Source organism: Monodon monoceros, unplaced genomic scaffold (genome assembly GCF_005190385.1).
Source record: "Monodon monoceros isolate NGI ecotype Baffin Bay Population unplaced genomic scaffold, NGI_Narwhal_1 Super_Scaffold_20, whole genome shotgun sequence".
In the NCBI taxonomy this organism is placed as follows: Eukaryota; Metazoa; Chordata; class Mammalia; order Artiodactyla; family Monodontidae; genus Monodon; species Monodon monoceros.
In genome coordinates this window covers 38,125,527-38,149,915 of record NW_021703777.1, presented here as the reverse complement: position 1 = coordinate 38,149,915, position 24,389 = coordinate 38,125,527, and the positions used below count along the sequence as shown (strand labels likewise).

Genomic DNA, 24,389 nt, shown 5'->3' with positions numbered 1-24,389 from the left:
AGAGACTGTAGAGTTAATCTAACAGCCCAAGTAAGGAAAGTCTTAGAACTTCTATGATTTATTCATCAGGACTGAGGAAAAAGATTATCTACATTGGGAGAGGCAGCCTTTGGTAGGGGCAATGAAAGTGTTGTAGCCATAGGAAGGTGAGTCTTGGACACATGCTGTTCAGATTGGAAACTGTACTTTCTCAATGTAGTACCTGTCCTTAGTAACAACTTACCTACTTATGAATTTTAGTAAACAGAACCCAAGTAAAATGTTTACATCCTTCATAGCCTCATATCACTATTATCATAATAAATTACCATTGAAAACACTCTCTTCAGAAGATACTCACTGTATTTTGAAGATAATAAGTATGTGAGAGTCTGGATGAAAAGTTTTAGTTTTGAGGAAATCTTCTGACAAAAGAGAATTGATTCTTGATCATCGCTTCAGTGATGTGAAATAATCAGAGCTCTTGTATTTAGCCAAAAGGAAGAGAATTGTGCATCAAAATCATAGACTATAAGAACAGGAAGGGATCTTAAAAAATATCCTGGCCCAACTCCCTTCTTTTAGTGGTAAGAAATTAGGCTCAGAGAGGAGTATAGAACACTCAGTGTCATACAGGAGCAGCTTCATGGATTGCAGTATTTTGCTTTTTGTTTTCATTCATTAAAATATTAACCACTTTCTGTGGCCCAGTCTTGTCAGCTGACAGAGATGTAATTTTAAACAAATCCTGAGGAAAACATAAAGGAATCTTCACACATCTGTCCAGCCACACATCCCACCATTCCTCTACTTGATCAGCCTTACCAAATGTCTTCTCAGACACATCTGTTCTTTCAAACCTCTTTGTTTTTGCTCATGTTGCTGGTACTTTATAAAATAATTTATACTTTACAATAGCTAATATAAGTTCATGGTAGAAAATTCCAGAGATACAAAATGGCATATAGAATGAAAATTATGCCTTTCTTTTATCTGTGTCCCCATCACTCACTTCCCCTTCCCAGAAATAACCACTGTATTTGTGCATTCCTATGAAGATGTAAATATATAAATATTCCTATGGATATGTAAATATATATCCATGTATAAATCTTTTGTCCCTACCAAATGTTAACAATGTTCTGCATTTTATTCTGTATCTTATCTTTTTGAACTTAAATTTGTGTGTTTAATACTAAATTTGATACTATTTGTTAGATTAATAAATTCTCTCTTTACCTGGGCTTTAGTATACTCAATTTATAACTCAACCTGCGTCCTCCCTTGAATTATATTCTATAATAAAATTACAAATATTTCACCTAGGCATTCAGAGCTTGTTTCCATGTAATCAGTAGCTTTATTTCATGGCACTCTCCATCTTACATTTTTTTAAACATCTTTATTGGAGTATAATTGCTTTACAATTAAAAACTCAATTTCCAGCAGCTTTAACACCTAGGGGGTTATTTTTCTTATAGAACAGAGATCCAGAAGTAGCAGTTACTCCCTTATTTCGGCAGCTGGTATATCTGGGAGTCTCTTGCTTTTCCTCCTGATTGCAATATTATGGCTGCAGCTCCCACTAACATGTCCATGTATAGGGCAGGAAGAAGATAGCAAAGCTCACTGCATCTGTTTCCTGATAAAATCAGGAAAGTCAAAGAATATATACTTCTCAGCAGACATCCGTTCAAAACTGGCAGAAGTGTGTCATCTAGTCACAACTAGCCACAGGAAGGATGGAAAGTCAATATTTACTGGGTACCTTGTTGCCCCAGACATTAGTATGGTTCTGTTATCAAGGAAGAATTGAGAAATGAATAGTGGCTAGGTAAGTGACACTATCTGTCACTTATATGGCTAACAATGAACTCTAACGTGTCTGATTTTTGGCTCTAGGTATAGACAAATATAGGGGATACAGAAACTCAGAAAAAGGAGTGAGTCTATTTTTACCAAATGCTGAAAGCTAACCAAAATAATCTATCTCTGAAAAGGCCATATATTGTCATATATTTATAACTTCTGCTTCCACCTGGGAAGCCACTTGCCATCTGAAAACCCAGCTGTATTCATGTACTTTGTTCTGGCTCACCACACAGTGAGGAAGATATTTTTAAAAATATATGATGTGTATAAATACTTCTAAAATGATGCAGGAAAGAAAAGAGAAAGTACATATAAAAGTTTTCTGGATTAAAGCCTCAAACTGTACCATATACTGATCTATTTAATCAAATTTTAACATTTCAATTTAATTTAATATTAATTTTTAATTAATCAGCTAATAATCTCCCTTCTGAGTTTGAGTGTTAATGGCAATGAAAAACACATTGGCTTCCTTTTTGATGTATTTTACCAGGAATTTCTCATTAAGCAACTCTCTTGTATGACTCATAAATAAAACATATACTTTCACACAGTCAAAAATGTCTGGAGGGACTTCTCTGGCTGTCCAGTGGTTAAGACTCTGTGCTTCCACTGTGATCCAGGAACTAAGATCAAGTATGCCACATGGCATGGCCAAAAAAAAAAAAAAAAAAAAATCCAGAAGCTGCTTTTATATGATATATTTATGACAGATTTCATTTGCTGTCATGATGCATGAATGATAATTATTATCATTTATTTGAAAGTTGACATTTTCTTTCTTCTTTTTGTGATGGGGTAGTTTAAGCTGAGATATTCAGCAACTAATGAGAATTTTGGTGTACTCTATATGAATGTTTAATATTTATATATTCTATTTATTTTCCTCAAAAGTGTTTCTTTCAACATAAAAAGTAATTTTGTGGATATATTTATTTAATACATGTTAAATAATTACATGTTACTATATAGTCAATTATAATTATATAAATGAATTTCCAAATAAACGTGTTTGTTGCTTAGGGAATTTTATTGAAAGCCTTGTATTTTTGTCTGTAAATAGTCCAGATAAACATTCATTATTGCCAACTTTTAGGGCTGGTTAATATAAAGTAACAAGGGTAGAAGTTTGTAACATTGATGTGAAAGAACCTTGACAGGCATCAAATCATTTTTATGACATATAAGCATTGCATTTTAATTTCATTACTTAAGATAGTTTTTCGTTATTAGATTATGCTTGCTAAGGGGGAAAAATCGAACATTATTGTCAGAATGGCATAGATCATTTTCATCTAAATTAGTTGATTTCTGCAATATGTCCTGCCTGTAAAACACACGAGGCATAATTCTTTTCTATCTTTGTTAACTAATTATTGCAAATAAGCTATAAATTCTCTTTCTTAAGAACAAATAAACCCAGTCTTGACCCTACATCCCCTTAAGCTATGGCACCCCTCCATTTCTCTATTCCTGGCTACAGCAAAACCTATTGGAAGAGTGGTTTATACTTGTCCAATTTCCTTTCTTCCCTCTTTTTCTTAGAAACATTCTAATCAGGTCTTCATCCCCATTACTCTGTTGAAATCTTACTTTTAGGTCACTGACTCTCATTTTACAAAATAAGTCAATTGTCAGTCTCCTGATCACTTGATCTTTCAAAAAGATTTGATGCTGTGCATCAATTCTCCTTTTTGAAACATTGATTCCATTGATTTCCAGGGAATCCATCTCTCCTGGATTTCCTCTTACCACACTGGCACATCTCTTCCAGTCTCTTGTGCTGTGCCTTTTCTTCTTTCTGACCTCTAAATGTTGGATTGCCCTAGAGTTTAGTCCGGGACCCCTTTTTCTTCTCTATTATAATGTCTTTCTAGGTGACCTCACCTAATCCCATGTTTTAATACCATATCACCTGTATCCTGGTAATGCCCAGATTTACATTGCTGGAGCTTTTCTTTTTTGATTTGAATATCCAAATTACCTACAAAGGTATTTCCTTTTGAAATTAACATTTACAGTGAAGAACTCTTCATTTCCCTCCCAAACTTGGTTTCCAAGTGTCCCTATTTTAATAAATGGCACCATCATTCACTCAGTTACTCTGCCCATCTTTGATTCTTCCATTATTAGAACACACTCTTTGAACTCATCAGTAAATCCTGCAGCTTCTCTCTCAAAACACACCTGGGAACTCAGCCTTGAGGGCTTCCGGGAAGATGGCGGAAGAGTAAGACGCGGAGATCACCTTCCTCCCCACAGATACAACAGAAATACATCTACACGTGGAACAACTCCTACAGAATATCTACTGAACGCTGGCAGAAGACCTCAGACCTCCCAAAAGGCAAGAACCCCCCCACGTACCTGGGTAGGGCAAAAGAAAAAGAATAAACAGAGACAAAAGGCTAGGGATGGAACCTGCACCAGTGGGAGGGAGCTGTGAAGGAGGAAAGGTTTCCACACACTAGGAAGCCACTTCACTGGCGGAGACTGCGGGTGGCGGAGGGGGAAAGCTTCGGAACCGCAGAGGAGAACAGAGCAACAGGGGTGCGGGGGGCAAAGCGGGGAGATTCCCGCCCAGAGGATCGGTGCCAACCAGCACTCACCAGCCCGAGAGGTTTGTCTGCCCACCTGCCGGGGCGGGCGGGGTTGGGAGCTGAGCTCGGGCTTCGGTCAGAGCGCAGGGAGAGGACTGGGGTTGGTGGCGCGAACACAGCCTGCAGGGGGTTAGTGCGCCATGGCTGGCTGGGAGGGAGTCCGGGGAAAAGTCTGGACCTGCTGAAGAGGCAAGAGACTTTTTCTTCCCTCTTAGTTTCCTGGTGCGTGAGGAGACGGGATTAAGAACGCTGCTTAAAGGAGCTCCAGAGACGGGCGCGAGCCGCGGATAAAAGCGCGGAACCCAGAGACGGGCATGAGACGCTAAGGCTGCTGCTGCCGCCACCAAGAAACCTGTGTGCGAGCACAGGTCACTATCCACACCCCTTTTCCGGGGAGCCTGTGCAGCCCGCCACTGCCAGGGTCCCGGGATCCAGGGACAACTTTCCCGGGAGAATGCACGGCGTGCCTCAGGCTGGTGCAACGTCACGCCAGAGTATGCCACCACAGGCTCGCCCCGCACTCCGTGTCCCTCCCTCCCCCCGGCCTGAGTGAGCCAGAGCCCCCGAATCAGCTGCCCCTTTAACCCCATCCTGTCTGAGCGAAGAACAGATGCCCTCTGGCGACCTACACGCAGAGGCGGGGCCAAATCCAAAGCTGAGCCCCTGGGAGCTGTGAGAACAAACAAGAGAAAGGGAAATCTCTCCCAGCAGCCTCAGAAGCAGCGGATTGAAGCTCTACAATCAATTGGATGTACCCCGCAACTGTGGAATACATGAATAGACAACGAATCATCCCAAATTAAGGAGGTGGACTTTGAGAGCAAGATTTATGATTTTTTCCCCTTTTCCTTTTTTTGTGAGTGTGTATGTGTATGCTTCTGTGTGAGATTTTGTCTGCAGAGCTTTGCTTCCACCATTTGTCCTAGGGCTCTATCTGTCTGTTGTTTTTTTGTTTTTCTCTTAATACTTATTTTGTTTATTTTAATAACTTCATTATATTTTATCTTACTTTTAATCTTTTTTCCTTCCTTCCCTCCTTCTTTCCTTCCTTCCTTCCTCCCTCCCTTCCTCCCTCCCTCCTTTTTTTCTTTCTTTCTTTCTACTTCTACTAATTCTTTCTTTCTACTTTTTCTCCCTTTTATTCTGAGTTGTGTGGATGAAAGGCTCTTGGTGCTCCACCCAGGCATCAGGGCTGTGCCTCTGAGGTGAGAGAGCCAACTTCAGGACACTGGTCCACAAGAGACCTCCCAGCTCCACATAATATCAAATGGCAAAAATCTCCCAGAGATCTCCATCTCAACACCAGCATCCAGCTTCATTCAACGACCAGCAAACTACAGTGCTGGACACCCTATGACAAACAACTAGCAAGACAGGAACACAGCCCCACCCATTAGCAGAGAGGCTGCCTAAAATCATAATCAGTCCACAGACACCCCAAAACCCACCACCAGACGTGGACTTGCCCACCAGAAAGACAAGATCCAGCCTCAACCACCAGAACACAGGTACTAGTCCCCTCCACCAGGAAGCCTACACAACCCACTGAACCAACCTTAGCCACTGGGGACAGACACCAAAAACAACGGGGACTACGAAGCTGCAGCCTGCAAAAAGGAGACCCCAAACACAGTAAGATAAGCAAAATGAGAAGACAGAAAAACACACAGCAGATGAAGGAGCAAGATAAAAACCCACCAGACCTAACAAATGAAGAGGAAATAGGCAGTCTACCTGAAAAAGAATTCAGAATAATGATAGTAAAGATGATCCAAAATCTTGGAAACAGAATAGACAAAATGCAAGAAACATTTAACAAGGACCTAGAAGAACTAAAGATGAAACAAACAATGATCAACAACACAATAAATGAAATGAAAAATACTCTAGAAGGGATCAATAGCAGAATAACTGAGGCAGAAGAACGGATAAGTGACCTGGATGATAAAATAGTGGAAATAACTACTGCAGAGCAGAATAAAGAAAAAAGAATGAAAAGAACTGAGGACAGTCTCAGAGACTTCTGGGACAACATTAAACGCACCAACATTCAAATTATAGGGGTTCCAGAAGAAGAAGAGAAAAAGAAAGGGACTGAGAAAATATTTGAAGAGATTATAGTTGAAAACTTCCCTAATATGGGAAAGGAAAGAGTAAATCAAGTCCAGGAAGCACGGAGAGTCCCATACAGGATAAATCCAAGGAGAAATATGCCAAGACACATATTAATCAAACGGTCAAAAATTAAACACAAAGAAAACATTAACAGCAGCAAGGGAAAAACAACAAATAACACACAAGGGAATCCCCATAAGGTTAACAGCTGATGTTTCAGCAGAAACTCTGCAAGCCAGAAGGGACTGGCAGGACATATTTAAAGTGATGAAGGAGAAAAATCTGCAACCAAGATTACTCTACCCAGCAAGGATCTCATTCATATTTGATGGAGAAATTAAAACCTTTACAGACAAGCAAAAGCTGAGAGAGTTCAGCACCACCAAACCAGCTCTACAACAACTGCTAAAGGAACGTCTCTAGGCAAGAAACACAAGAGAAGAAAAAGACCTACAATAACGAACCCAAAACAATTAAGAAAATGGGAATAGGAACATACATATCGATAATTACCTTAAATGTAAATGGACTAAATGCTCCCACCAAGAGACACAGGTTAGCTGAATGGATAAAAAAGCAAGACCCATATATTTGCTGTCTACAAGAGACCCACTTCAGACCTAGAGACACATACAGACTGAAAGTAAGGGGATGGAAAAAGATATTCCATGCAAATGGAAACCAAAAGAAAGCTGGAGTAGCAATTCTCATATCACACAAAATAGACTTTAAGATAAAGACTATTAGAAGAGACAAAGAAGGACACTACATAATGATCAAGGGATTGATCCAAGAAGAAGATATAACAATTGTAAATATTTATGCACCCAACATACAAGCACCTCAATACGTAAGGCAAATACTAACAGCCATAAAAGGGGAAATCGACACTAACACATTCATAGTAGAGAACTTTAACCCCGCACTTTCACCAATGGACAGATCATCCAAAATGAAAATAAATAAGGAAACACAAGCTTTAAATGATACATTAATCAAGATGGACTTAATTGATATTTGTAGGACATTCCATTCAAAAACAACAGAATACACACTTATCTCAAGTGCTCATGGAACATTCTCCAGGATAGATCATATCTTGGGTCACAAATCAAGCCTTGGTAAATTTAAGAAACTTGAAGTTGTATCAAGTATCTTTTCCAACCACAACACTATGAGGCTAGATGTCAATTACAGGAAAAGATCTGTAAAAAATACAAACACATGGAGGCTAAACAATACACTACTTAATAACGAAGTGATCACTGAAGAAATCAAAGAGGAAATTAAAAAATAAGTAGAAACAAATTACAATGGAGACACGATGACCCAAAATCTATGGGATGCAGCAAAAGCAGTTCTAAAAAGGAAGTTTACACCAATTCAATCACACCTGAAGAAACAAGAAAAATCTCAAATAAACAATCTAACCCTACACTTAAAACAGCTAGAGAAAGAAGAACAAAGAAAACCCAAAGTCATTAGAAGGAAAGAAATCATAAAGATAAGAGCAGAAATAAATGAAATAGAAATGAAGAAAACAATACCAAAGATCAATAAAACTAAAAGCTGGTTCTTTGAGAAGATAAACAAAATTGATAAACCCTTAGACACTCATCAAGAAAAAAAGTGAGAGGATGCAAATCAATAAAATTAGAAAAGAAAAAGGAGAAGTTACAACTGACATGGCAGGAATACAAAGGATTATAAGAGACCACTACAAACAACCATATGCCAATAAAATAGACAACCACGAAGAAATGGACAAATTCTTGGAAAGGTACAATTTTCCAAGACTGAACCAGGAAGAATTAGAAAATCTAAACAAACCTAATACAAGTAATGAAATAGAAATGGTAATTTAATATCTTCCAACAAAGAAAAGTCAAGGACCAGATGGCTTCACAGGCGAATTCTATCAAACATTTAGAGAAGAGCTAACACTGATCCTTCTCAAACTCTTCCAAAAAATTGCAAAGAGAGAAACACTCCCAAATTCATTCTGTGAAGTCACCATCACCCTAATACCAAAACCAGAAAAAGATATCACACACACAAAAAATTACAGGCTAATATCACTGATGAACATAGATACAAAAATCCTGAACAAAATACTAGCAAACAGAATCCAACAGCACATTAAAAGGATCACACAACAGGATCAAGTGGGATTTATCCCAGTGATGCAAGGATTCTTCAATATACACAAATCAATCAATGTGATACACCACATTAACAAATTAAGGAATAAAAACTATATGATCATCTCGATAGATGCAGAAATGGATTTTGACAGAATTCAACACCAATTTATGATAAAAAGTCTCCAGAAAATAGGCATAGAGGGAACTTACCTCAATATAATAAAGGCCATATATGACAAACCGACAGCAAGCATCATACTCAATGGTGAAAAACTGAAAGCATTTCCAATAAGATCAGGAAAAAGAGAAGGATGTCGACTCTCACCGCTCTTATTCAACATAGTTTTGGAAGTCCTAGCCACAGCAATCAGAGAAGAAAAAAAATTAAAGGAATAGAAATTGGAAAAGAAGAAGTAAAACTGTCACTGTTTGCCAATGACATGATGCTATACATAGAAAATTCTAAAGATGCCACCAGAAAACTACTAGAACTAATCAATGAATTTAGTAAGGTTGCAGGATACAAAATTAATGCACAGAAATCTCTGGCATTCCTATATACCAACAATGAAAAATCAGAAAGAGAAATTAAGGAAACACATTTACCATTGCAACAAAAAGAATAAAATACCTAGGAATAAACCTGCCTAAGGAGGTGAAAGACTTGTACTCAGAAAACTATAAAACACTTATGAAAGAAATCAAAGGTGACATAAACAGATGGAGAAATATACCATGGTCTTGGATTGGAAGAATCAATATTGTGAAAATGACTATACTACCCAAAGCAATCTACAGGTTCAATGCAATCCCTATCAAATTACCAATAGCATTCTTCACAGAATTAGAACAAAAAATCTTACAATTCGTATGGAGACACAAAAGACCCTGAATAGCCAAAGCAATCTTGAGAAAGAAAAACTGAGTTGGAGGAATCAGGCTCCCTGACTTCAAACTATAGCAGAAAGCTACAGTAATCAAGACAGTATGGTACTGGCACAAAAACAGAAATATAGATGAGTGGCACAGGGTAGAATGCCCCGAGATAACCCCATGCACATATAGGCATCTAATTTATGACAAAGGAGGCAAGAACATACAATGGAGAAAAGAGCCTCTTCAATAAGTGGTGCTGGGAAAACTGGATAGCTACATGTAAAAGAATGAAATTAGAACACTACCCAACACCATATACAAAAGTAAACTCCAAATGGATTAAAGACTTAAATGTAAGACCAGACATTATAAAACTGTTAGAGGAAAACTTAGGAAAAACACTCTTTGACATAAACCACAGCAAGATCTTGTTTGACCCACCTCCTTGAGTAACAGAAATAAAAACAAAAATAAACAAATGGGACTTAGGTAAACTTAAAAGCTTTTGCACAGCAAAGGAAACCATAAAGAAGACAAAAGACAACCCTCCGGGGCTTCCCTGGTAGCGCAGTCGTTGAGAGTCTGCCTGCCAATGCAGGGGACACGGGTTTGTGCCCCAGTCCGGGAAGATCCCACATGCTGCAGAGCAGCTGGGCCCGTGAGCCATGGCCGCTGAGCCTGTGCGTCCGGAGCCTGTGCTCTACAACGGGAGAGGCCACAACAGTGAGAGGCCCGCGTACCAAAAAAAAGAAGAAAAAAAAAAGACAACCCTCCGAATGGGAGAAAATATTTGCAAATCAAACAACAGGCAAAGGATTAATCTCCAAAATATACAAACAGCTCATGCAGCTAAATCTAAAAAAAAAAAACCAAACAATCCAGTTAAAAAATGGGTGGAAGACCTAAATAGACATTTCACCAAGGAAGACATACAGATGGCCAAGAGGCACATGAAAAGACGCTCAACATCACTAATTATTAGAGAAATGCAAATCAAAACTATAATGAGATATCACCTCACCCTGGTCAGAATGGTCATTATGAAAAAACCTAGAAACAATAAATGCTGGAAAGGGTGTGGTGAAAAGGGAACCCTCCTGCACTGTTGGTGGGAATGTAAATTGATACAACCACTATGGAAAATAGTATGGAGCTTCCTTAAAAAACTAAAAGTAGAACTACCATATGACCCAGCAATCCCACTACTGGTCATATACCCTGAGAAAACCATAATTCAGAAAGAGACATGCACCACAATGTTCCTTGCAGCACTATTTACAACAGCCAGGACATGGAACCAACCTAAATGTCCACTGACAGATGAATGGATAAAAAAGATGTGGCACATATATACAATGAAATATTACTCAGCCATAAAACGAAATGAAATTGAGTTATTTGTAGTGAGGTGGATGGACCTAGAGTCTGTCATACAGAGTGAAGTCAAGAGAAAAATAAATACCTTATGCAAACGCATATATATGGAATGTAAAAAAAAAAATGGTACGATGCACCTAGTTTCAGGGCAGGAATAAAGACGTAGACATAGAGAATGGACTTGATGACATGGGGTGGGAGGGTGACGCTGAGGTGAAGTCAGAGTAGCATCGACATATATACACTACTGAATGTAAAATAGTTGGCTGGTGGGAAGCGGCAGCATAGCGCAAGGAGATTGGCTCAGTGCTTTGTGATGACATACAGGGGTGGGATAGGGAGGATGGGAGGGAAGCTCAAGAGGGAGAGGATATGGGGATATGTGTATGCATACTGCTGATTTGCTTTTTTGTGCAACAGAAACTAACACGGTATTGTGAAGCAATTATAACTCCAATAAATATCTATTTACAAAATACAAAAAGAAATGGCTCCATGTTTTAAGAAAAATAAGAGCAATTAAGTTTCTTGGTAAAATTTGAAATATTCTTGTGTTCTAAATCAAGTCAGTGTGTATTGAAATACTAGAAATTAAATGTGAGTTGGAGGTAAAGAGGAAAAAGTTGACAGTATATTGTGTAGGCCAGTATGGTAACATCTCTCATAGTTAAAATGCACATATGTTTCAATACAGCAATCCAATTGTCAGCGTTGATGCTACCATTATACTTTTCCACATGTAAAATCACATGTACAGAATTCTTCCCTGCAGTATTTTTGTGAGGAAATCCAATGAGGGAAATGGTGTAGTCCTGGCTTGAATAAGGTAAACTGCTAACCAGAGACACAGAAAATGATTTTCCTGGGACAGCCTTTCAGATATACTTTATTGATTCCAATCTCAAAGTTTTTCAAAGACTCTGTAACCAACTGAAATTGTTTTCTCTAATGATCTATCCAGATGATCCGAGGCAGAATACCCCAACTGGCCTCTGAGCACTGCCAGGTAGTCAGCAGCTTACCCAAGGATAGAAAAATACATGTCACATATACACATTGTCAGCACGTTTTTCTTCTTCCTTTTGCCTTTTTTTCTTTCCTCTTACATAATTCCTGTTGGCTTTTTTTTTCTTTCATTTTTAGATGAAATCAATCTATTGCTTGGTTTCCCCTGTATACGAGTAAAATAGCGTGTTAATGTTAAAATTACTGTATAGCTGATCTATTACTTGACACTGTAATACCAAAGGATTGGAAAGAAATTGTCTTTCAAAAGGGAACTGTTTGAATACACTATCAAATATCCATGTAATGTAATAGCATGTAGCTATAAATAAGAACAAGGTAATTCTATATGCATTAATCTGGGAAGTTTTCCAAGATATAAGCAATGTGCAGAATAGTACATGTAGTATACTATCATTTGAAGGGGTTAAGAGAACAAATAATTATATACTTTTAACATATGCGACATCTTTGGAAGGACAAACAAAAAACTAGTAATGACAGTTGCTTTCTGGAAAGGGATACCAGGGGCTGAGAACAGTAGAGAGACTTATTTTTTACTGTATACTCTTTTGTAACTGGTTAAGTGGGTTCTGCACTCAGATTCCGATGTGTGGAGGTTTTCCCACACCACCAATAAGCAATTCTGTGACACAAGTTGGGTGTCTACAATTCAACTCCATTCTGACAATATAAGGGCTCACTTCCTCAAGATTGTGTTGTGTTCACACCCCAGTCCCCCACCCCAGTTCAGATGCCAATCACAAGCCCAGGTTATCACCTGTGCTTCTGACCAATGGGCTGCAGACTGGAGGTTCCCAAGACCCCCTTCTTGGGTTGGTTTAATTTGCTAGAGTTTTCACAGAACTCGGATAAACATTTTACTCACTAGATTACTGGTTTATTATAAAAATACATAATTAAGGAACTGCTAGATGCAAGAGATACATAGGGAAAGATATGGGTAAGGGCACAGAGCTTCCATGCCCTGTCCAGGCATGCTACTCTCTCCAAATTTCCACGTGTTCACCAACCCTGAAGCACTCTGAACCGTCCTTTTGAGGTTTTATGGAGGTTTCATTACATAAACATGATTGATTAAATTATTAGACATAGTCAATTGATTCAACCTCCAACCCCTTTCCCTTCCCCAGAGGTTAGGGGGTAGGACTGAAAGTTCCAATTCTCCAATCACATAGTTGGGTCTCCTGGCAACCAGCCTCCAACCTTGTTACCTAAGGGCTTTCCAAAAGTGACCTCATTAACATAACACAAGACATCTATGTTGCTGTCATCACTTATTAGAAAATTCCAAGGGTTTTAGGAGCTCTGTGCCAGAAACGGGGATGAAGACCTATATATATATATATATATATATATATATATATAAATGTATATATTATATATATAAATATATATATACTTATGTATGTATTTTTCTTATTATAAATCACAATAAAACACTTGTGAATTCAGTATTTTGTGAATCTATCAGCTGTTAGCTCTGGAGTAGAATATTAAGTTTGTGTTTGTGTTTTGCTTGACAAACATTGATCTTCTCATATATTTATTGATATGCAAAATTAGAAAGTTGCTGGAAAAAGAGTGAAAAAAAAAGTCACATGGGGCAAGCAACTTCCTGGAAGTAAAAACACAGAGAAATCTCTTTTGTTACCATTACCCCTGGACATGATATACTGAAGTAGCCCCTACTAAATATGGTGGGAGAAGGCAGAAAAGACTCACCAAACAGCAAGGGAAGTGGTCATTGGACTTGTGTGTGATTGGGCTTAATACCAGGCATAGGTTGTCATAAGACATGACTGCATCCTGGTAAAGATCATGGCCCAGGCTTGAAGTGCCCCTTGAATGAAACTGTGTCATGGGGTTTTGTAGGTATACATTAATTAAGGAGCAAGCAGGGTCAGACATATACTCAGGTCAATCAGCATCTCTTTCCCCTAATCTCTTCACTAGGCTCTGAAATGTCTAGGACCAATTCCCTCAAATCTATCACCACCCCTCACACCCCAAAATCTTTCACCTTCATGCTTATCTGAATAAAAGGCATCACCACCCATCCATTGGCTCAGGCTATGATGAAACCATGAAGTCGTTGTTGACTTTTCTCTATCCTTCATATCTCCTACTCAGTCCATTAGAAAAGTCTATTTTTCTACCACCCAACTGTATCTTAAATCCAACCACTTCTCATTACCTCCACTGCTACAACCCCAGACCAAGTCTCCATCAATCTCTACCAGGACAGGAAAGAAATCTTCCAACAAGCTATCCCCCACACAGGAGCCTGAGGGAACTTTTTAAGGTACGTGTCAGATCATTTAGGTCCCAAACTAAAACCTTCCCATTGCACTTGGAATTAAATTCAGACTCCTTAAAATGGCTTCTAACTCTTTGCATACGCTAGAGCCTACGTACCTTTCTGGCTTCATTTCCTTACTCTCTGCTCCTTGTTCATCACCAAGCAATGTTGGCTTTTTTCCTCCTCAAAGCCTTTGCACTCAGTGTGCCTTCTGCTTGGACCATTCTTCCAACAGTCATCCTGGGGTTGTCTTCTCATCACTTCAGGTCACAACTCAAATATTGTTTCTTCAGAGACGCCTCCTCTATTCTTATTGCTAAAAAAATTGCTAAAAATCTTCTAGATCCCAGTCATGCTTTATCACATTAAATTATTTTAACTTCTTCACAGAATTTATCAGAGACTAAAATTATTTTGTTTTTTGTTCAGTGATTTCTGTTTGTCTCCTCCCAACTTGCATATAAGTTCCCGTGTCTGTCTATTACTGCCATATCCCAAAAGCTTCATAAAAGAGTCTGACATATGGCAGCTTGTTCACCACTTGATGAACTAACAGTTTTGATATAGAACAATCAACATCTGGTAGCATTTGTGGAGATCACAATCACAAGCTTTAAAAGTGTAACTCTGAGCTCTAGATCTACTGAGAAACAAGTAGCTACAGAGTGACCACTCCCTCATCAGGGTCGAGGCACAGCTGCAGGGTCTGGATTCAGCATCCACACTTGGGCATATCTGAATTTCAGCCCTAGTTAAAAAAATAATTCTACTCAGGATTCATTCTTTAAACCAGAGGTCCCCAACTCCTGGGCTGCAGACTGGTATTTGTCAGTGGCCTGTTAGGAACTGGGCCGTACAGCAGGAGGTGACCAGTGAGCGAGCAAAGCTTCATCTGCTGCTCCCCATCGCTCGCATTACCACCTGAACCATCCCCATCTCCGCCCCCAGTCCATGGAAAAATTGTCTTCCCCAAAACCAGTCCCCGGTGCCAAAAAGGTTGGGGACCACTGCTTTAGACTGAATGAGCCAGTGAGCCCTAGTCTGGCTCCCCTCTTTCCTTTTCTTTTTCTTTCTTTCTTCCTTTCTTTTCTTTCTCTCTTTCCTTTCTTTCTTTTTCTTTCCTTTCTTCCCCTTCCTTCCTCTCTTTTTTTCTTTTTCATTGTTGTTGCTTAAAAGGAGTACACCAAGGGCTTCCCTGGTGGCGCAGTGGTTGAGAGTCTGCCTGCTGATGCAGGGGACGCGGGTTCGTGCCCCGTTCCGGGAGGATCCCATGTGCCGCGGAGCAGCTGGGCCCGTGGGCCGTGGCCGCTGAGCCTGCGCGTCCGGAGCCTGTGCTCCGCAGCGGGAGGGGCCGCAGTGGTGAGAGGCCCACGTACCGCAAAAAAAAAAAAAAAAAGTAAAAAAATAAGAAGTACACCAAGAAAAAAGAAGAGAGTTTTCTTGATAGGGCTCAATCTATTTAACTGTAAATATTAGAATATACATAAGCTTTCCCAACATAATGCAATCACTTTTTAAGTGTACAGTTACATAATTTTGAGGATATTCACATGGTTGTGCAAACAATCTCCAGAACTCTTTGTATCTTGCAAAACAAATTCTGTACCCATTAAACTCCCATTCCATGTCTTATAGTCCTGGCAGTATGAATCTGTTCCTAGCTTTACTTATGAAATTTATTTATCTGTAGCACTGATGTGATCTTACAAAGTGATCCATGACACTTTTCTCAACTTGTACATGCACTGCAGCAAGAAGGCTAATCCTCAGAGTGTGAAACCTCCTGAGTGACTGTCTCAAAGCCTAAGTTCCATAACCCACTGGATGTTTTGACATTTTAATACTAGATACAGGCGTTTGACTAACTCCTTAAATATTCTGAATTATTTTTTCATTTCACAAATTTAATGAGGTCTACCATCACTAATAACAAGGCTATTGACTACAAGAATGTTGACTGTATTATTAATTATAGTCAACATTCTTAAGGAAACAAATTGCTCAAAAATAGGTTAAATAAATTGTAGTTGCATCAAAGATTATTTGAAAGGTGTAATAACATGGAAATATGTTCATTATATACCGTTGAGTGGAAAAAATCTGGTTACCAAATATGTAGTTTGATCTCATTTTTAAAGAATAAAAATATGTATGTTTGAATATATGCATGTATGTGCATGCATCATATTTTATATAATATACACACATACCTTTACACACATATGTATACAGACATATAGCAGCATGGTAGAGCAATAGAGACACAGAGAAAATTAGAGGAGAAAAGAGAGGAAACTGTACCTCTACATTATTGACTCTCAGCTTAATTTCATGTATGGAGGAAAATGAACTAGAAAATAAAAACTGGAAGAAAACAAGATAATTATGATTGTCTTTGGGAAAAGACAATGTGGGTAATTTTTGCTATTTGCATTTTCTAGTTATTAATAATTACATACTTACATTACCTTTGTGTAGTGTTTTAAGTAAAAAAGTTTTACATCCAAATTTTCAGTGATTTTTAATAAGATATATCAACAAAATATGATTATTTCACCTTTAGCCCACAAATATAACTCATGCCATATTTTCTATCATTATGAAATACATTTGGGCAGAGTCAATAAATAATATCACCCAATAAAATAAATCTTGTATGGTTCACTTTAATTAAACATTACATGAAAATATGCTACTAAAAAGCAGACATTAAACACATCTCCTAAAATAATTCTTAAAACATCCTAAATCTAATACCAAGGATTTAGTTGACCCAAGTTAACATTATACAACTATATGTAACACATGTTTCAAAATAACCAAATCACAGGAAATTTTAAAGTAAAAAGAATTCAGAGAAGTCTTCAGTTAAATGTTACATAGCATTCATTATTTCTGTCAGCCAATGTACCTAGGAAGCAGGATAATTGATAGTACCTTTGCTTTGTGTAGAATGGAGGCATATGGGTTTAAATACTTTTTAATAGAGCACTACTGAAAGCAGAGTCAAAATTAAATCAGGAAAATGTGTTTTCTGTATTAGTTTATTCTTGGGAGCTATTTTGACAAACATCAATTTCTCCTATTTTGTAAAATTCTTTTTCTCTACTCTATCTTAGCCCATGACTCAGGATTTTAAAAATGTCAGTATTTCCCCACATTTTCAGTGACAGTGTAGGTGCACAAACAGCTCTGATCTGGTGGACAGTTATGGAGAAGGCCGTGAAAGAGCAAGGGCACATCTGAGAGGATAAAAATCAATGACATTAATAATAACCACAGTTACAAGAGTTAGTGCAAAACTTTTATCAGATTATCAAAATTGTGGAATGGTGGACCGTCTACAGCTGGGAAACCTGATAGCTGAGTTGTCACTCTAGATTTCTTATAGTCATTTGTGTGAGCCTGAGCAAGTCAGAGGCTTTGGAAATCAGTTTCTTCAATTTAGAAATAAGTCTGGGCCAGGCTTATTAAAATTCCTTTCAGATTCACAGTTATATCACTCTAAGGTACATATACCTTTGGACACCTACCCACTATCAGGTACTGCTTTGGCAACATGAAAAATATCAGTTTCAATACTATATAAAACAATAAATGAACTACTAACATTTTCAAAATGTGGTACAATACAAACCACTGGAATATTGTTATCCCTGAACAGTTATTTTTTTACATTAAGAAAATTTTAACCTCCTACTGATCTAAAATGCCATATTGTTTCTTTTTATTTATGTCACTAATTTTCTTGGTTATTATGAAACTTCATTTCTGAATAAAATTTTATTTTTTAGTATTATTTAAGTTTCTAGGGAAATTATTCTCAGTAATGTTTTAAAATATTCATTAAATTCCTATTTACTTTAAATGTCAGCATTCTTTAAGTGCTCAATACAGTTTACACAACTAGAAGTTTAATCTGAAAATCTATAGGCTTTTAGTGTCTTTCATTTGAATTAACATTCCCTCATAATAAAAACTTAATGAAAGTTAATGATATTGATATTTGATAATTTCTAAAGAAATATGGGGAAGGCATACACTTTAAATAGACAAATATATTCAGGAGAATATTACCTGGCTTGATTCTCCCCTTTGGATCTCAAAGTAAATAGCACTGTATTTTCATCCAGCTCTGAGAACTCAGCTTTATTTCTGCTATAGGCAAAGAGGTGATTTCATTCAACTAGACAATTCAATCAGCACAGCTTGCTGTAAACAGGAAATAATATATTATTTAGCGTAGCAAGATGAAAATCCCATTTGAGGGAAATGACTTGTTGGGTCTTTGCAAACACCTCAATTTCCCTTTTCACTGACCTCACAAGTAATGCTAAGGAATTAGTATTTAGATTTCTTTTTAGAAGGTCCCAAACGCAGGTCACCTCTATATTCTCTTTTGAGTGCTACAACCTAGACAGGTGAGGAAAGCAGAGATTTCTTCTTATATATATGCCAACCAAGTGAAATGTTAACTCATCATTATCAGCCTCATCCATGTTAACCTTCTCACAAACATGAGGTGGGGAAACAAACGGCTCAAGGTAGGAAGTAAGTGAAAACAATGAACATTTATTAAGCCTTTTCTTATGTGCCATATTCTTTATATTAATTAACTTCAATTCTCACAACTCAGAGGTGATAACAGTTAATCCACTATGCATGATAAATTAGAAGAAAATGTTCAGAATGCTTAAGTCAATATTTAATGTGAAATCTATGACACACACACTTAAGATCTCACATTCATAAAAGTAACTGTACATTTTTCTATTTTTCCTTTTACTTCCCTGGAATTTGCAAATATCTTTTAAGCCCTGAATAGAATTCAATACAATAAATACTTAATCTTTTCTGTTTGGTACTGTGGGGGACACACAAATGAACTAAGGGAGGCCCTAAATCCCATACTGATACTGCTGGTAATTAGTTCAATTTCATGACAGATTCTCCTAGTTCCAGTAGTATAAAAAGGCTTCCAGTTTTATTTATGAAATTTTTAAATTTATCTGTAGCACTGATGTGATCTTACAAAGTGATCCACGACACCCTTCTTACCTTGCACATCCACTGCAGCAAGAAGGCTAATCCTCAGAGTGTGAAACCTCCCGAGTAACTATCTGAAAGCCTAAGTTCCATAACCCGCTGGGTGCTCTGACATTCTAATACTACACACGGGCATTTGACTAACTCCATAAATACTATGAATTATTTTTTTCATTTTGAAGATCTAATGAGGTTAACTGTTTCTAATAACAAACAGCTATTTCTTAAAGGAAAGATAATCTCTGGATAACAATACATGATTTTAGGATCTGAGAAGTAAAATGTGTTTTTAAGGTTGATATAATACAGAGGTCTTGACAGAATTTACAGTTCTCTGAGGTCACATGAGAGCATGAACATGAGCATCTGAATTCTAGAGGTAGAGAGACTTCATTAGCTCTAATCCCAGCTCAGTCACATGCTAAATAAGTGGTAAGTTCTTTGATTTCTCTGAGTCTCAGTATTGTTATCTGCAAAATGAAGCTAATAACACATACTCTGAATAGTTGTAAAGATCAAAAAAAATACTTGTAAAGATCTAGTAGAGAGGATACAACAGGTACTTCATAAATAGTAACGTTTTTCTCATCTATCATTGCATTGCATCATTGGCTGCAGTAGCCTTTCAACTCTGAGAGCATATATTTGGTCTGTGATAAACTAGTTGACCAGTTCAAGTATGAGTCCGATTAATGAGGATATGCAGAGATCAAATAAATAGATTCTTTGGACATTTTCTACAAATTACCTTCCCATACAGCTGTCTTCTAAATATAAGGTAGATGACTCTGGATTAGCTAAGAGGACAAAAATTGCCATTATCATCTTTATGGCTTTAGTTTGGAAAATAAAAATAGTGATAATGACCTTGGACTCTTGTGGAATTTCCATAAGTAATGTATATAATTACCATGAAATGGACATCTTTTGATATCAATGAAATAGTAAAGTGAGATAGAATTTAGGAAGACACATTTCAGAGGTCTGCTCATTATAAAGCGCCTATGACTGTCACTTAAGCAAAAACAGATAAAGTATAATCATATTAAAACATATGGCAACATTCTTAAATAAAATGCCTCAGTGATTGCATGATTCTACTGAACTACTGCCTCAGTTGACCAAAAGTCTAACTTGCACAGTGCAAATGCAACTACTTTGAGCTAAAGATTAGTTTTAGAAGAAATAATATTTGCATACTCCCCAGTGACCATTCTTTTTAAAACCCGAATCTAGAGGCGCAATCATTCGCAAACTCAATTATTTCTATGATTATGGTACTTAGATGGTTTTCTTTTTATATTGGAGAATAAACATACTAATAACACGCACAGGTTAGGGAAAGTGATCATGGATCATCAGACTATACAAATGATCAGGACATGATAAAGGGTTATGTATTTCAATGGTAAAAGCAATATGATTATTAGCTCTTCATTTGAAGCACTTTATCTACAGTTCAAAAATGCTTTCAATGCTTTCACTGATTAAACTGTAAAGCGTCTTTTTCATTGTCAGCAGAAGTGACCGGCATTTAATTAAAATACTCTTCTAACTATAAATAATTGAATTAATAGTTTTAAATTTAGTTTGGCTAAAATTGGTGAATTGATAAATAACTAAATAATGCAAGAATAAGAATTATCAAAACACTTTTGAGAACACAGTTCTGCTTGGAGGGCTCCATGGAGGAAGTGCCTCATTTTCAAGAAAGGGATGATGTTTCTTTTGTTTCCGTTCAATTCTTTCCTTCCTTTCTTTTTTTTCCTAAAGAGAAAATAGAAAACTATTTATATATAAATTTATATACAAATATGACCATTATTTTCAAATCAAGTTTCTTGCTGAAGAACAAAATAATCATTATAAGGTATTTAAATGTCATTTGCTAGCTTAATTGGTTATAAAGTAATAACAGCTAGGGAATATTGCTAATTTATGAGCATACTATCAATAGGCGTTAACGCACCACTTAATTTTTTAAATATTAAAAGTGATAATATTTAAAAAGAATTATGTAAAATAGGAAAAAAAGACCTGTAATCCCATAATTCAAAGAGAATAATTATTAGAAGTTAGTGATGACTTTCTGAGAACAGAGTCTCAGAAATAAATTTACTGGGTGCAAAGGTTGAATATGTGATGGCAGCAGAGGATACTTCACAGTGTTTAAAAATATTTGAATATTGAGGTTCATGTTTCTTTGCTTGTTATTGAGCTTGAGTACGTTTTCATTTCTTTAGTGCTTTTGTGAAGTTTTTGCTCTGTTATTTGGCTCTTCTAAACTGTATGGTTATTGGTGCTTGTAATTTTTAGCAATTTACATTTTCATATAATAAATATTATCCTTGCAGCATTTTATCTATGCTATTTTTAGTCATTAATTTTTTACCAAAAAATTAATAGTTCAACCATAGACAACTAAACTGTTTAAAGAGTAATATAGTCAAAATTTGTGTACCCACTACCTGCCTTTTGAAATAAAACATGACCAATACTTGTGCAGCCCTTGTACCCACTCCCTCACCACACCTGCTTTCTCTCCACCATCCAGAGATAACCATTACTGAATTTAGTGCTTATAGTTGCAGTGCATCCCTTAATACCTTTATCACACACACGTATTCATCCCCAAACAACAAATAATTTTGTTTTGCAGGTTTTTTTGAGTTTTGCAGGTTTTTTGAGTTTATGCTAAAAGGTACCATGCTATATATTCTTTTACGTCTGTCTTTTATTTATGACCATATTTCTAAGATCCATCTATATGGAGCTGTAGCTCTAGTTCACTGATGCACAGAATTCCAGTATATCAACATATCACAGTTTACTAATCAATTTTGGTGTTGAAGACATGATGTTCTAATGTTTTTTCCACACAAAGACAATGCTGCTGTAAATATATCCCTGTTTGATTCCTTGTGCTTATAAGCCAAGATTTTCTCTCCAAGTATATGCCTAGAAGTGAAATTGCCAGTTTGTAGGGTATGAATATGTTCGACTTTGCTGGACAATAATGATTTATTCTCCAAAGCTGTAGGAAATTACCCTCCAGCCAGCAAATATACTGATTTTTTATTATTAATATGCTGTATTCTATTGTTTGGCATTTTATATTTAATGTTTAAATCTTCTGAAGTTTGTATGGCAGTAAAGTAATTGTTTGAAGTGATTTTATGTCCAAATGTCACAAATAATCCCAATTGTTATTGCCTCACATCCATTAATTTGTGTTCCTTTATTATATAGTACATCCTTACAGGTAACAGGTTCTGAAGCTATTATTCTACTTGTACTATACTATAATTTGTGCTCATTCATTCAATGTTAAGCACTGAGCTCTTACTCTGGGTCAAGCAGTATACAGGGAGCCATGCATGAAGTGATTATAAAATACAAACACACAGGTTACTGTTCCTGTCCCTTAGGGAACTTTCAAAATAGATGGTTAATAAACAAGTACATAAACAACAGATAATTCCAAATTGTGTGAAATTCTATGAAACATATAAATAAGTTGTTATGATTGATAAAAAATGAAAGGAAGTACTTACTTTCAAAGAAAAGTGGATTCAGGGAAAGTCACTTTGACACGTGATGGGTAAGAGGAGCCACTGGTGATGTGCACTGAGGGGAGGGCACCCCACGCAGACAGAAGAGTGTGTGTGAGGACTCTGACAAGTGCGGAAAACTTGGGATGGGAGAGGAAGCCAGAGAGCCAGTGTGAATAAAGCCTGGCGGGAGATGGGAGCGGGGTCCAGATGAGAATGACAACGTATACGTGTAAGATCAGGCGGGGTCTGGCAGGCCATGGTAACATTTAGAACACAGGTTTGAAAAAAAAAAAGAGCTGTCAACAGGTGATTTGGAGAAGAAAGGCAGAATGCTGAGAGGTAAACCGGGGAACATGGCAGCAGAGGAGGAGACAGCTCAAGTGGAAGGGGAAATCGACTGTGCAGAATGCCCAGAGGTCTAGGCATACATACCATAGTCTAGATGCTCTGGCAAAATCGTAACTCTCAAAGTTTAGTTTAGTTTCAGAAAAGGGATAAGATGGGGGTTTACTGAGGATGAAAAGGTTATGAAGAACTAAGGAAGTGTAAACAAACTTTCCAGAAGTTTAGCTATTAAAAAAGATGAGGATCATAGCTGGAGGGAAATGAAGAATTAAGAGAGTTTATTTTTATTAAGATTACTTATCCTGAGACTTGATGGGAATAATCCAAGAGGGTAGAAGAATGCAGATTCACAGGAGAGTGAAATGGTAAATTCATATTTCATTGCTTGATTGGTACAGTCCTGCTTCATATTATTTTGAAAATATTATCTTCCATCGTCTCACATTTTTATTATACCAGGTGAATTTTAGAACCATTTCGTTTCCCTGCTATACTCCCTTCCAAGAAATGACTGAGTATCTGAGGATTAATATGAAATCTAAACAATGATCTAGGAATACTTGAAATGTTAATAGCATTTGGCCTTTCATCCTGCAGCTTGGACTGTCTCTCCATTTCTTCAAGTTTCTGCTAAAACTATAAAGTTTAGTGGTTTCCTTGTATTCCAAAGAGCAGTGGTGTCACGGAGCACTTGGACAACCCTGCCTCTGCAGGCTGAATGGTTTGGGAGGAGTGGTATTTTGGTAAATTATTAGGTGTCTATGCTTCTTTCATCAGTACATAAATGGAATTGATAATATCACAAGAAGAATATGGTAATGTAAGGTTCCATTAACATGCAATTATTCACATACAACAGAAGGATTGAAGAGAGGTGTGAAATTTTCTTTTTGTCTTTACATTTTGCTCTTTGTCATGAGAATGTTTTCATCTTTGTTATTTCTAATAAACAGAGAACCTCCTTTCAGAATCCTAACTGAGAAAATAAAAGCTGTAATTGGACCACAGTCAATCATCTTATTACTTTAGAGAGATGCAGGCCCTCTAGCTAGGTGAGAGAAAAGCAGTGACCATGCTGTGTCCTCAGAAACTGACTGAAAAAACCTCACTGTCCATTCCATTTAACATAGGGAGAGAGAGGAACTGGAAGCAA

At 37.1% G+C, this 24,389-nt stretch overlaps 2 protein-coding genes and 1 long non-coding RNA gene across 3 annotated transcripts in view; 1 reads left to right on the top strand and 2 right to left on the bottom strand.

The window, feature by feature from the left end:
- The window catches only part of LOC114902844 (RNA/RNP complex-1-interacting phosphatase-like), a 119,189-nt gene that overhangs the window by 52,448 nt on the left and 42,352 nt on the right, over positions 1-24,389 (top strand). The gene's annotated exons all lie outside the window — the stretch shown is intronic.
- On the bottom strand, positions 11,836-15,483 carry LOC114902845. Its single transcript, XR_003795609.1, has 3 exons — positions 14,408-15,483; positions 13,392-13,562; positions 11,836-12,134 (listed from the first exon to the last, which is right to left on the bottom strand). It is a non-coding gene; the product is annotated as an uncharacterized LOC114902845 (long non-coding RNA).
- MAP9 (microtubule associated protein 9) overlaps positions 18,106-24,389 on the bottom strand; it is a 32,614-nt gene continuing 26,330 nt past the window's right edge. Inside the window, 1 exon segment of the mRNA XM_029235498.1 lies at positions 18,106-21,104. Coding sequence (XP_029091331.1) covers positions 20,982-21,104 — 123 coding nt within the window. The 3' untranslated portion in view covers positions 18,106-20,981.